The sequence below is a fragment of the Scardinius erythrophthalmus genome (assembly GCF_964197995.2).
Source record: "Scardinius erythrophthalmus genome assembly, chromosome: 2".
Lineage (NCBI taxonomy): Eukaryota > Metazoa > Chordata > Actinopteri > Cypriniformes > Leuciscidae > Scardinius > Scardinius erythrophthalmus.
Genome location: NC_138222.1, coordinates 28403181 through 28418008, shown reverse-complemented (window position 1 = coordinate 28418008; position 14828 = coordinate 28403181). Strand labels below are relative to the sequence as shown.

Here is a 14828-nt window from a genome sequence, read left to right as displayed (position 1 = left end):
AACAAATTGCAGACTTAAAATATTGATTTCAAACAAATTATATAAATTTTTAAAGGGATTTACAGTACCAAATAAATATACCTCATGCACTATTTATTATCTGTAATACCAGTAACCAGTAGATGGCTATGGCTGTATAGCCCTATATATATATATATATATATATATATATATATATATATCCATGGCTGTGTGTATTCCCTGGTTGCTGGATGTTTTCAGTCATAATTACTTACATGTATTAGGTTTTGCATTTGGATATATATTTATTATTAAAGACTATTAAAGATTAAACAAGTTTCTCTGAAATGTTCATTTGAATTGAGCATTTTTAAATTATTAATATTCAAATATGGACACAAAAAGAATTGTGTTACTCATACTAGCTACATATAATAGCTTGATCAGTCACACAAAAGTAATCAGAATAAATATTGACTCACTGCAACCAGGGGGATACTTCAAAATAATTGAGTGTTTACATATCATGAACAGAGATGCGGTCTGTGGTCAAGTCATGTCTCTCCTCTTTCAAAAACTCTGCATCGCAAATTAATCAGCAATTAAAAATTCAGGTTTAAATAGCTTTATTGGCATGGTAAAAAGGCTTTACATTGCCAAAATTGAATCAGGCAGTGATTGACAGCGCTCTGGTCCAATAGCGTCGGTTGTCAGATAAAGTACCTTTTGTACTGTACAGTACAGATACTGTACAGTACTCTAGCCCAATGTTGTTTGGGGTGGCTGGGGGGAAATATGATCTAATTGAAGCAAATATGATCTAATCGAAGACTGTAACCATATGTAGATAAACAGGTCCTGTAATGATTGGGCTAAATCAAGACAACACTGCAGTATAATGTTATGAGCTCTCACTGAGCTCTAAAATACCTCTCCACCTGAAAAAACAAGTACTGTATTATAAATAGTATTAGTATATTAAAACTTTTTTAAAAATCTGACTTACGACGAGTATCCAGTATCCTGATAGCGACGATGACTGATGATAATGATTTCATTCGTCTGAACTATTCACTCTATAAAAAATCATCTCAACAATGTTTTGTAGCAGCAGATAAATACAGATATAAACTTTATATCACTAAAATTAAATAGAAAGCTGCGCTTACAGACGCTCACATCCACACATGTAAACAACACTGACGTCTTCACTTCCAGGCCAAGAAGCTGTCAATCAAAAACTCAGTAGCCATTGGCCAATGAGAACAAACTGCTGCTAGCCCCGCCCCCACGAGAGATATGTGCCAGAATGGCGAACGAAAACACAGGGAGCGTAAACAAAAAGGTCTGGAAGCGCATTTGTAAGTTCAGATCAGCGAATTAAAGATTTGAAAACACTTAGCAAAACATGCAGTGTATTAAAGTAAAAAAAATTGCCTGCGTTTTTTTTTTTTTTTCAGTTTCACAGATATTTATTCAGTTTCAATTTAGATTTGCATTAGTTTCTTGAAAAGTTACGTTCAGTATTATTGGCACAAAGGTAATTCCATACGACTTCAGCTCCTGTTGCCATTTTGATCGGAAAGCTCTCTGTCTCATATTTATTTACTTTGGAGATTCTGAGAGTAAAATGTTGTAATTATGACAGAGCTTGCTTGATCTTGTAAATGAAAGCATTTCTATTTATTTCAAGGGGTCAGGGGTCCTAAATTTCTCTCTCCTTTTATTTCCCTCTCATTATTAACGAGAATACTGATTATAGTAACCTATTTGCAAACAGCGTATGTAATAAGACATCTTATTTTTCATAACTGTACGTTCACACCGCCGCCGACTTGAGCTGCAAAGAAGCTCTGGCCGCCCAGTCAAAGACGCTTGTCAAAAAGTACGAGGAAGCTTGTTGACGCTTTGGCCGCTCTGACGTAGCAGCATTCTGTGTTCGATTATGGGAGAAGAGAAGTGTCACACCATGAAATGTAAACAGAAAAAACAAGCAATGCATTCGGCAATTTAGGATATCGCGCAAGATTTGTCAGCACAGAAAACATTTCATCCCTGGAGAGTTTTTTTTCGACACCATCGTATCAATTGATTTTGATTAATATGCGCGAGGGAGAGAGAGAGCTGCATTCAAGACAGCGCTCGGGTGAGTAAGCGCGCGCGCGGCCGGGACTCTCTCTCTCTCTGCTCGTTCTTATGCCCTGTCAAGCTGACAGGACTTTAAAACACATGCAAATGATACACTTTCACTCTATGATGGTTAAACTCTGCAATTAATAATTTTTTCTCGGAACTAATGTTTTGGTAGGAACGAAAGTTTACATCGTATGTTTCTCCGGAATCAGCCAGCGCGAAGGACGTCTATTCCGATTGGTTGCTGGCGTTTTGCCGCTGCTTGCCGCTGAACCGCGTCATAGCTCATTACCATAAAGTTGAGCTTCTCTCAACTTTCAGATTGACGCTCAAAACGCTCAAAACGCCCAAAACGCGACGCCGAGGAATTTGACGCTCCTTGCAGCTGAGAGAAGCCAGCTTCCATTGAAAATGAATGACTTCCGGTAACTTTGGAAGCTCAAGTCGGCGGCGGTGTGAACGCACAGTTAGAACACTTGAACAGATAATGAGAGCAGAGACTTGTAGGGTGAAGGAATTTTAAATTTAGTGTGTGCTGTAGCAGTGGCACATTTCTTGTGGGTTTTGACAATTCAGTTTCTATGTATCTTCATAGTATGTGCAAGCATAGAGTGCTGAATATACAAGCCAAAGACACATCCTTATCTCCTAGATATGCCCAGAGATGGACCTGTCTGCAGCTTAATCCATCCCTCTGACAGCTTGCTGTGACAGGATTTCCATATATCTCATTTTAGTGCATAGCATAAAAGATTCAGTAGTTTGTACTTATTATAGTAAAAGCACAACATTACAAGAACATCACAAAAGCATTTTCTTTACAGGGTTTGGGTGTGGAAAATGATGTCCCTATAATAAAGTGACATTTTATTATTCTCTTTTGAAACCAACTAGGTTTTTGTTAATTGCAGGAAGTCTCAAATGGGTCAAAAAAGTGGGGACAGAAACTTAGGTTTGGTCAAAGTTCAATACTTGACTATAAGCTCATGTCTGCTATATACAGTGCAAAAACAAACAAAAAAACAATCAAGAAAATGACATCTTTCCATCCCTTATTGTTTTAATTATTTGTGGTGTGTTTCTGTGTGCAGGCTCATTAAACTACTGCGACAGTAATTATGCTCAACTTATCAGCCACATTGGAGAACTATATCTTGCACATACATTGCCTGAACAGCAATACTTGTTTTTGTTGGACGTCATCAGAATATCATAAATGTACATGCAGCGCCATTTGACAGAAGAATGTTCTTTTTGTTGTAAAAAATTGCCAAACATCAGCGGAATTTGATGTTCTGTTTGACTGCCATCATGCTTCACTGACATTTACTACAGTATATGACACATTTTGCTAACAAATTTATTTTCCTCTTCCTCTTTTTCAGACAGCCTGTAAATGTTTGGGGAGAGAAAATCAGCTGGCATTAAATTATGAATGTTGAACAAGATGACCTCTTACCATCAGCGCCAGATGTTGAGAGGTCCTAGATGGAAAGGGGCTTGGTTTGACCCCTTGTTTCTCCTGCTTTTAGCCCTACAGTTGCTTGTTGTCGCCGGATTGGTGCGAGCCCAGACCTGTCCCTCTGTATGTTCCTGCAGTAATCAATTTAGTAAGGTCATCTGCACGCGCAGAGGGCTAAAGGATGTCCCTGATGGCATCTCCACCAATACACGGTATCTAAACCTTCAGGACAATCAAATCCAGGTCATCAAAGTAGACAGTTTCAAGCATCTACGACACCTTGAGATTCTTCAGCTTAGCAGAAACCACATCCGCAACATCGAGATTGGCGCCTTCAACGGCCTAACCAGCCTTAACACTCTGGAGCTTTTTGACAATCGCCTCACGACCATCCCAAATGGCGCCTTTGAGTATCTATCAAAACTGAAAGAGCTGTGGCTTAGGAATAACCCTATTGAGAGCATACCGTCTGATGCCTTCAGTCGCCTGCCCTCCCTGCGGCGGTTGGACTTGGGAGAGCTGAAGCGTCTCTCCTACATCTCGAGTGGAGCATTTCAGGGCTTGAGTAACCTTCGCTACCTGAATCTGGGCATGTGTAACCTCAAAGAGGTCCCCAACATTCAGCCCTTGATTCGCCTGGATGAGCTGGAGATGTCCGGGAACCAGCTCACCGTCATCCAGCCCAGTTCTTTTAAGGGTCTTGTCCATCTTCAGAAGCTGTGGATGATGCACGCCCAAGTCCAAACCATAGAGCGGAACTCCTTGGATGACCTGCACTCTTTGCGAGAGCTCAACCTGGCTCACAACAACCTTTCCTTTTTGCCCCATGATCTCTTCACGCCTTTGCACCACTTGCAACGAGTGCATTTGCATCACAATCCCTGGAACTGTAACTGTGATATTCTTTGGCTGAGCTGGTGGCTGAGAGAGACCGTACCAACGAACACCAGCTGCTGTGCACGCTGCAATTCCCCTCCCAGCCTCAAGGGGCGCTACATCGGTGAGCTGGACCAGAGCTACTTTCAGTGCTACGCCCCCGTTATCATCGAACCACCTGCCGACCTCAATTTGACTGAGGGAATGGCGGCAGAGCTCAAATGTCGGACAAATTCAGTGACCTCAGTCAGCTGGCTAACACCAAATGGCTCCATCATAACACATGGGGTGCTCAAAATGCGCATTTCCGTCCAAAACGACGGAACGCTAAACTTCACCAACGTCACCGTCCAGGACACAGGAACATACACTTGCATCGTAAGCAACATGCAAGGCAACATTTCAGCCTCTGCCGTCCTCAACGTGACATCCGTTGACAACAGTGGCTTTAGTTACTTCACTACAGTCACCGTAGAGACAATTGAAACCCCTATCGATGGGGAGAGTAGGACACCGGTTCAGCCTTCTTTTGGCTGGGCATCCTCCTCGACCACAAGGGGAACACCCATTGCCACCGAGAGAGCGTACACCATTCCTGTGACTGACATAGACTCTGATGGCTCTCTCAATGGTTTGGAGGAGGTGATGAAAACCACCAAGATTATTATTGGCTGCTTTGTGGCCATCACGCTCATGGCTGCCGTCATGCTTATAATATTCTACAAGATGCGCAAGCAGCACCACCAGCAGGATCACGATGGGCCGACCCGCTCCATTGAGATCATCAACGTCCACGAGGAGCTGACGAGGGTTCCGGCCATGGAGAGTCACCTGACTCTTCCGCCCCTGGAGCATGAGCATTACAACCACTATAACTCCTACAAAACTGCTTATAACCATGTGTCTGCTCTTAGCTCGCTGCATAGTTCAGTGCATGAACCTTTACTAATCCAAGCCAGCTCGAAGGATAATGTACAGGAGACGCAAATTTGACCATGTTGGACGAAATGAATTCTACCAATGCTGTTTTCAAAATGTTTTGGCTGTGGACATGCTGTCGTCATGAAGATGACAGCGTGCATTAAGACGTTCAGCAATGTCAATGAGAGCCAGGGTGTATGTATCATTATTTTAACAAGTGTCTTTACAAATCTTATTTATTTAAAGATATGTGAAGTGACTGAATCATGAAATCACAAGACAAAAAAGGTTAATATTGTCTTCTTTTTTTTTCTTTTTCAGTTCTATATTTTGTAAACTGGGCTAATCAATGGTTTACTTTAATGTGCTAGTAGAATTAAGGTCAACTGCCATGCTTTTGAGAGCAATGAGACAACAGTTGTTGTTTTTTCGTTTGTTTGTTTTGTTTTGTTCCTTTTAGTTGTGGCACATTACATCCCATTGCTCCAGTGTGTTTTCATTTTTTTGAGACAGTGAAAACAAAAACTGGCCACTGAAAACTGCAGACTTTAAATTGCATAGGGCACTTAGATATGAATGGTGGGCCTGATGGATGCAGCGACTCCAGAGAGGTGTATAAATGGTTACATTTCCCCATGAAAAATCCTGTTACTGAACAAAAAAAGGGAAAGCTTTAATTATCAGGGCCTGGATTATTCTGCAAATGCAGCTAGTGTGAAAGGAAACATTTCTAGTATTACAGTATAGAAGCTATTGTTCTGAACACACATCAATTGACTTCAATTCAGAAAATAGGTTTGCATAATTGCCTTGAATTACAGTTCTTAAGTCAAGTTATCTAATTATCTAAACGTGGCATTTGAAATTCAGCATTTTATTTTTGTTTTTCCCCCCAAAATCTGTAAATATATTTATAAATGTAAATGCCACAGACCTATAAATATAAAAATGTATTTATATACATCAGTGAACATTAGGGTAGTTCAAATATAGCCCCAATGTCACATGTGTGTGGGATGTGATCATGAAATACAAGATATGAAGACCCTGAGTAGCTGAGGACAAGGGAATATGATTTTTGCGGCTTTAAGACCAAAATGGCTATGAGGAAATAAATAATGAAACAAAAAATAGCCTGTTAATGTCACTATGGAAACCAATAACCTAGTAAAAAACACACTGGACAAAATCAGAGTGCACCTAGTGCATAAAATGTGTATTGTTTATTTGAGTATTTTCAATTGAAGGGATTTTTTAACCACGTTTTTTACTTGTGAATGTGTGCTTTTGTATGTTTGTGAGTTGTATCTGCCCTATACTGTACCATCAGTTATTATTTTATCATTGTCTATAGAATATTACGTTCATTCTGTTTTTCGGTATTTTGAAAAGAACTCTTGTATGGTTTATTTGACTGGCAACTGCATACCTCACCTAACATGATGATGACGACGAGTGTGTGAACGTGTCGTTGTGTCAGTCTACACGTGCAAAGGGTTGTATGCTCTACCATGAAATTCTGTTTTTCACCAGCTTGTGTATTGCTTTCTCAAAATAGTTGCTAAAAGCTTATGTGTGATATCTCTCTCCCCCCTTTTAATCATTTTGGACGGCATGATAAGAAGATGTGATACTGGTCTCACCAGTCAACTGCTGAAGTAAACCTAATAGGTTCATATGTCAAAGGCATCAGAAAAGTACATGAAGAATATACCTCTAATTCATCACATGTGCTGACAAGTTTCATTTTAAATACAACCCCAAATCCAGAAAAGTTTGGACATTTTGTAAAATGCAATAAAATCAAGAATCTTATTTGTGAATTCTCTTTCAGCTTTATTTAATTAACAAAAGTGAAAAGAATTCAAATGTTTTCACTGAACATCTTAATTATATTTTGTTAATATACACAAATTTTGTTTTTGATGGCTGCAACACACTCCAAAAAAGTTGGGACAGAGGCATGTTTACCACTGTGTCACATCACCTTTGCTTTTAATTATACTTTTCAATAGTTTGGGAATTGAGGATGCGAATTGTTAAAGTTTTGCAAGTAGATTTTTTGCCCAATCTCGCCTGATACAAGACAGCTTCTCAACAGTCCATGGTCCTAGTTGCCTGATTCTCCTTTTCATGGTGGACCATACATTTTCAGTAAGAGACAGATCTGGACTGCAGGCGGACCAGTCAAGCACATCGACTATGAAACCACTCTGTTGTAGCACATGCCGAATGAGGCCTGGCATTGTCTTGCTTCCCAGGAAAGATGTCATCTTGATGCCATTAAATGTCTCTGTGCAATTCTAATATATGCCTCCATGTCATTGGTACCTTCACACACATACAAGGCACCCATACCGCTTGCACTGATGCTTCCCCATACTAGGACAGATGTTTGCTTTTGTACCTGTTACTGATAAAAATCTGGATGGTCCCTTTCAGCCTGAGAACTCAATGTCCATTTTTCCCAAACAACAAGCTGAAATGTGGACTCATCTCCATTGTTTTTTGGAACATCTGAGATGAGCTCGGGCCCAGAGATCTCGGCAGCATCTCTGCATTGAACTGATGTATAGATTTCTCCTTGCGTATCAGATTGGAGTTTCATTTCTTGGTGCAGCAGCAGACTGTGTTAAGTGACAATGGTTTTTCAAAGTACTCCCGAGCCCACATCACTGTATTAAAAAACAGTAGCATGACGGTTTCTCATGGAATGCCGTCTGAGGGCTCACACGCACATTCAGTGGAGGTCTCCTGCCTTGCTCTACATGTACTGGGATTTTTCTGGATTCCCTGAATCACAATATTATGTATGGTAGATTGTGAAAGACATAAATTCTTTGCAATCTTGCATTGAGAAATGTGATTGTTTGACAATTATCTCATGATATTTGGCACAAAGGGATGAGCCATGGCCAATCTTTGCTTGCAAAGACTGAGATGTTCATTTTACGCTCTGTCACAATACCTTTAGCCTACCTAAAATCTATTACTAATTCACCTACTTATTGTGGACTGTTTCAAAAGAGATTAACTTGGATATTCTATGAGATTTTCACTTTTATTTTGCCTCTGTCCCAACTTTTTTGGAGTGTGTAGCAGCCGTCAAAATCCAAATGTGTTTATATTGACATACAGTGGAGGAGAGAGAAGCATGAAGGGGGAAGTTAGCTAGAGGAGATATGTCCTAGACAACGACAACGACTAACGTTAGAATTATATTCACTTGAATTTTGATATGGCCGACACACGACCAAAGAGACGACTTTCCGATGAACAAATAGCAAAGAAGAGGGAAAAGGAGATGGAACACGCGAAGTCCCGAATTCATGACTGTTTCAGGAAGCACGGAAGGGAGGGGGAGGGGACGGGATGAGGAGGAGGGAGGGTCGAGCTAGCCTCCGTTTTGTTTGACAATACTTCGAACGTCAACAAGAAGTGACGTAACCCAACATCGCTTAGAGCACCTTTAAATAAAGTTGAAAGAGAATTCACAAATCACTAATTCTTGATTGTATTTTAAAAAATGTCCCAACTATTCTGGATTTGGGGTTGTAGATGAGTTTGCCAGCAGGGAATTCATCAGACAGCATTTTGTGTGTAAAGATGCACTCTTACATTTTAGCATTTAGCGTCTACTGAATGCGTCAATTTTTATCTTACGTTTCCTTTTACATTTAATTCATTCTACATGGTTAATTTTTTGGTGGCCCCAGTCTTTTATTTTCAACCTCATTGCCATTCATATTTGGAAGATGAATTGTAACCACATGTTAAGCATTTCATAAAGGATAAACTGTTGCTTCCCAGCATATGTGTTTTTTAATCAATTAATTAGTTTTTGTATCCAATTAAAAATGTTCCTACCATTTTTATTGTACATAATCGATGGAATAAATTGGGACACAAAAAAACAGCATTGTGCTGTTGAAAAAAAAAAAGATGAAAATGTCTCTGTTTTCAGAGGGTCTGTACATGAATGCTAGCTTGCTCCTATCTGCTTCAGTGTTCCTGAGCACTGCATCAGTTACAGAAGCTACTATGACTAGCTCACTGAAACCTACATGGCCTACATGGAAAATCTGTGGTGTTGGACTAAGCGGATTCTCTTTTGTTTTCTTCTTGTGGTTTGTTTGTTATTGGATTTCTATGCTGAACTGAAGCGATTTTTTTGGCAAGAGAATGTCTCTTTATTGACATATTTCTACAAGAACTGTTATTGAAAATAACCAATAATATTTCTGTCAAACTACATATTTGCTGATCAATTCATAATGCTATGGGGATACAGCTAACTAAGCGTTAACCGTGAAAAGAATATAAAATACCAGAGATTGTAGTTCATACGGTACATGCTGTAAATGTAAATAAAATGTTTTTTCTAAAGTGTGGGGACTAAGTATTTTTCAGTGTTTTAAATGATGTTTGTGCTCATTTCCACAAAACCTATAATTCCCGTATTTCTTTATTTTCTCTGTCTATTACAAAAAGAAAAAAATATTTCAGACCAATGTAGAATCCAATGGTCTGAGGGTAAATTTAAACCTCATCTAAGCCCTGAACTACATTTTAATAATAAGATGTTTATGAGAAATGGAAATATTTCTGACTTGTGGCCCAAGCCTTGATCGGGAGTGTGACAAATCAAGGCTTGGGCCATAGGATGCATTGGCTCAAAGAGGAGGTTGATTATGATTTCACTTTTCTATCTTTAGTTAGTGTGTAATGTTACTGTTTGAGCATAAACAACATTTGCAAAGTTACAACGCTCAAAGTTCAAAGCAAAGGGAGATATTTTCTTTTAAAGAAATTGCTTTTTAAGGACTACAACAAACGGCTGGTTGGGACTACACCACATTCCTCCCGGGTTAGTGACATCACTAACCCCAACATTTACATAAACCCCACCCCTGGGAATGCGATTTATAGATTATCATGACAGAATATGCTAATCAATGACTTGAAGACAATTCAGAAATGACATTCAGAAATGTTGTTGTCACTTCTTCTTTAGTCTATCCATCTTTGTCTGACTCCGGTTTGAACATAAAAGGCTAAAAGTTTTTGAAATTTTCATTGCAGGTCTGTGTGAGGTAATCGAAGCTGCTAAGAACAAGCTGTTGAAGCTCCGCCCTCTGTACCGGGAGCAGCAGCTCATTTGCATTTAAAGGGACACACACAAAAAGGCATGTTTTTGCTCACCCTCAAAAACTGACAATTTTAACATGCTATATACAAATATCTGTGGGATATTTTGAGTATTTTGAGCTCAAAATACCCCATGGGGACATCAAAGACTTATTTCACATATAAGTCTTTATACCACCACTTTAAGTTTTCAATATTTTGTACGTATTACACCGAGTAATCTTAAGAAGTTAATATTCATTGATCATTGCTGTTGTATTAAATAGGTATCATATCATATAAATAACTTTTAAACTAGTAAGTTAAATGATGCATAAGAGTCAGTAAGTCAGAGTCAACATAAGTCTGTTTGGAAAAGTACAAAGAGACAGTACAGTACATATATGAATAGACAAAATCATTAGCACATTTTATGATCTTGTTGTTGTCAGATATGATTCCTGATTTGGAATATGTTATTTAAATATAATTCTAACAAACTGCAATAGATTTCTCTCTTTCACCATTCAAGTAAATATGAGATGAACATGGCTGGAAATAGTTGCCTGTGGGCATTAAAAACATGGCTGAATGAGTGAACTGATATGCCTTAACAGGACTTTGGAGAAAGCCATATGTTCATGAATTCCTATGTGAATCAAAAACTATTTAGAAGTCCTCCACAATAAGGTCACAATAGCTGACATCAGATCACCTATTGTTACTCTATAAATGTGTTTTCATCTTTAAAAAATAGACACACAGGTCAGAAACTATAGCATTTCAGTATGTGGGTGGAATGTCAAAGATGTTGATAATGTATCCTTAGCATATCTCTATGGTCAAGATGTGTGCACTACCACTTTAGTATACTACCACAGTTAGGATACAACATCCATTGAAATACAAACATATGTGCAAAATCTAATGTCTATTTTAGGTTATTACTCACTCTATTTTCATATAGGATGGTTTTGAAAGCAAGCTTTTTGTGCACCTGTGGATCTGCAAGCCCATTGATACTTTATTTTCCATGCCAAGAAGAAGCTGTCTTCTTGTGTTATTTCAGCCTGATCTCACAGCAATTCGTACGAATTCTACGAGGTGGCTAATTCGTACGAATTCATACGACCTCACTCGTACAAATTAGTAAGATTTTTGCTAAATCGTACATATTTTACGAATTGCCCAATTCGTATGAATTCATAGGAATGACCTACCCCTGACCCCGCCCCTAAACCTACCCATCACGTGGGTTTAGACGAATCGTACAAATTCGTACGAGTGAGGTCGTACGAATTCATAGGAATTAGCTACCTTTTTATCACTCGTACGAATTCGTACGAATTGGTCGTGAGATAGCGTTGGTTATTTCATTTAAATGAGGAAGCCTGCATGAAGCAAAGCCACAGGTTCTCAGTGAACACTTTATAGCACTAACATCAAATTGAGAGACAAGTTACCCCTAGACACCCAAAGGCATATTTTGGTTTAAGATGGACTTGATTTTACTGCACCTTCTGTTGAGTTATGAGCCACTTGACATCTAATCCATAGGGCTTAGACTGAGGGCTGAACACAGCGCAACAAACTTGTGAATTGGATTTATAGGTGCCCTGCATTGTCTCGTTCACGTGATTAATTGTGCAGGGCCTCCTGACAGACGGAAGTACATCAGTTAATTAATTTTGCCAGGACAACGCCATTAGCCACACAGGAAGAGGACGGGTGTGCGTTGGAATAGAATACAGGTGCAGTCTGTGTGTCTGCATGTCCCAGCCCACAGAGCCGCCTGTAATAATTAATCTCTTCAATGATTCACAAAAGCTGTCAGCAGCCCTCGTCATATTTACAGGTAGCAGTATCTCCCATCACTGCAATTACTGTGATATGGAAGGGATCGGTTACAACAACATACCGTTTGAGCGATGACTGGTTCCTCTACAAAGAAACTGTGCAGACTTTGGCATCTTTATCTTTTAAATAGTGCTGATATAGTTATCTGCCGTTATGATTCTGCTGTATTGGCAGCGAAGAGGCGATGAAATACGGAAAGCTTTGCCTCTGCCAGGAAGTCCACTTACTCCTCCCTCTGCAGAAACATTTAGGCACCACATCAAGTCATCTTCATCTCATATTCTTAGGCTAGGCTGCTGGAGGAGAATATATGAATATATGAATCTGACAAAAACAAATTACACATGTAAAATGAAAATAAAATATTTTCTTGTGGATTATAAATAAATTTCATTAAAGTCAGCATGAAACAGAACTTGCAACAGTTGTTTTTTTTTTCTGTTGTGATGTTAAAAAGCTTCTTTAACAACAAAACATGTATAGGGCGGGACTTGATTTTGTCCATCGGGAATTAATTGAATCATTGAATTATTGTCTTTTAATATTGCTGTGGTCTCATGTGAGTTATAGGTTGTCCCGGCCTCGCTCCGAAAAACACAACATCAGAAGAGAAGGGAAGGGAAGGGAAGGGAAGGGAAGGGAAGGGAAGGGAAGGGAAGGGAAGGGAAGGGAAGGGAAGGGAAGGGAAGAGAAGAGAAGAGAAGAGAAGAGAAGAGAAGAGAAGAGAAGAGAAGAGAAGAGAAGAGAAGAGAAGAGAAGAGAAGAGAAGAGAAGAGAAGAGAAGAGAAGAGAAGAGAAGAGAAGAGAAGAGAAGAGGTGATGTTATTTTGATTACTTTAAGATTACAAGGGCACAAGAAAAATATATACCGTAATATAATATATAAGTATATAAAAATATTTATTTTGGTCGGATAAATCATGACCAAAAAATGCTGCAAAATTCCTTAAAAAAAAAAATAATAATTGATATTATGGTTCACTTTAAATATTGATTAAATGATTTCATAATTTTACCTGTAAATAATCTTTCTCTACAAAAAAAATAATCCATTTCATTGTACAAAGCAATCAGCCATGCAACATTACGAACCCAGAAACAGTAATATTAATACCGAAGTCCTCTGTGGCCATTTTCACTATAATCGTTAATTGAGTCACAAGATGGAATTTAAATGATGAGGGAGAGAGTGAGTCAATATAGTGTGATGAAAGAAGTGTGGTCTGATATACAGCGTTGCCATGATGAAGACGAATATTAGAAAATATCAGACTGCAGAACACAGCGATTGACCAATCAGAATCAAGTATTCCAGAGAACCACAGAATGGGTAAATAAATTGATTTACTGGCTGAAACTCCATGCTGATGTTTGCTGTAGGCAAAATTCTGACTGTTTTTATTCATTTAACATTATTTCATGAGGAAAAGCTGTCTCAATGCCAGAGAATCAACCCAACCCAACAGTGTTAAAGCTGCATAAATTCCCAGGTCTGCTTTCCGCCTCTTTGATTGAGGGGTAACTGTTCCATCATTAATGAATAACTACACAGGAATAAATGAGGAATGCAAAATTAACATTCAAGTATTAACTAAAAAGAAACGTTGATTAACAAATTAGTAAGTAGTAGCACTCAGTTGAATGAGGTAGTTCACTAGCTAACTTTTTTTTTTCATGCCTCCCAGAGGAATACTAAGAACTCCTATATAGGCCTACAGGTTTATAATTAATGTGAATAATGCATGATGTAAAAATTCTAAAGTAAAAATCATGGTAACCCACTAGTAATGATTCAAGTGTTACCAAATCCATCAGAAGAAATCGTTAATCAGAGTTCCTTGATAGTTACTAGAATGTTAATAATGTGTTACTCGTTTGTTCCTGTGTAGTTATTTATTAATGGCGGAACAGTATTGTAAAGTACGGTGGCCCAGACACACAACATTGATTTAAAAATGTAAAAAGCAAACATAAGTTCACAACACAACGAAATCAAGCCACAACACAATGAAAAAAAGCCACAACACAACGAAATCAAGCCACAACACAACGAAATCAAGCCACAACACAACGAAATCAAGCCACAACACAACGAAATCAAGCCACAACACAATGAAAACAAGCCACAACACAACAAAATCAAGCCACAACACAACGAAATCAAGCCACAACACAACGAAATCAAGCCACAACACAATGAAAACAAGCCAAAATACAATGAAAGCAAGCCACAACACAACAAAATCAAGCCACAACACAACGAAATCAAGCCACAACACAACGAAATCAAGCCACAACACAATGAAAACAAGCCACAACACAACAAAATCAAGCCACAACACAACGAAATCAAGCCACAACACAACGAAATCAAGCCACAACACAATGAAAACAAGCCAAAATACAATGAAAGCAAGCCACAACACAACGAAATCAAGCCACAACACAACGAAATCAAGCCACAACACAACGAAATCAAGCCACAACACAA

General features: G+C 38.7%; 1 protein-coding gene across 1 annotated transcript; it reads left to right on the top strand.

The window, feature by feature from the left end:
- Nucleotides 1-3529: 3529 nt before the first annotated feature.
- On the top strand, nt 3530-5425 carry lrrc4cb (leucine rich repeat containing 4C-b; the record flags this gene model as incomplete). The annotated part of the gene is made up of 1 exon (XM_081359840.1): nt 3530-5425. The coding sequence occupies one exon, from the start codon at nt 3530-3532 to the stop codon at nt 5423-5425; it is 1896 nt and encodes a 631-aa protein (XP_081215966.1).
- Nucleotides 5426-14828: the final 9403 nt, after the last annotated feature.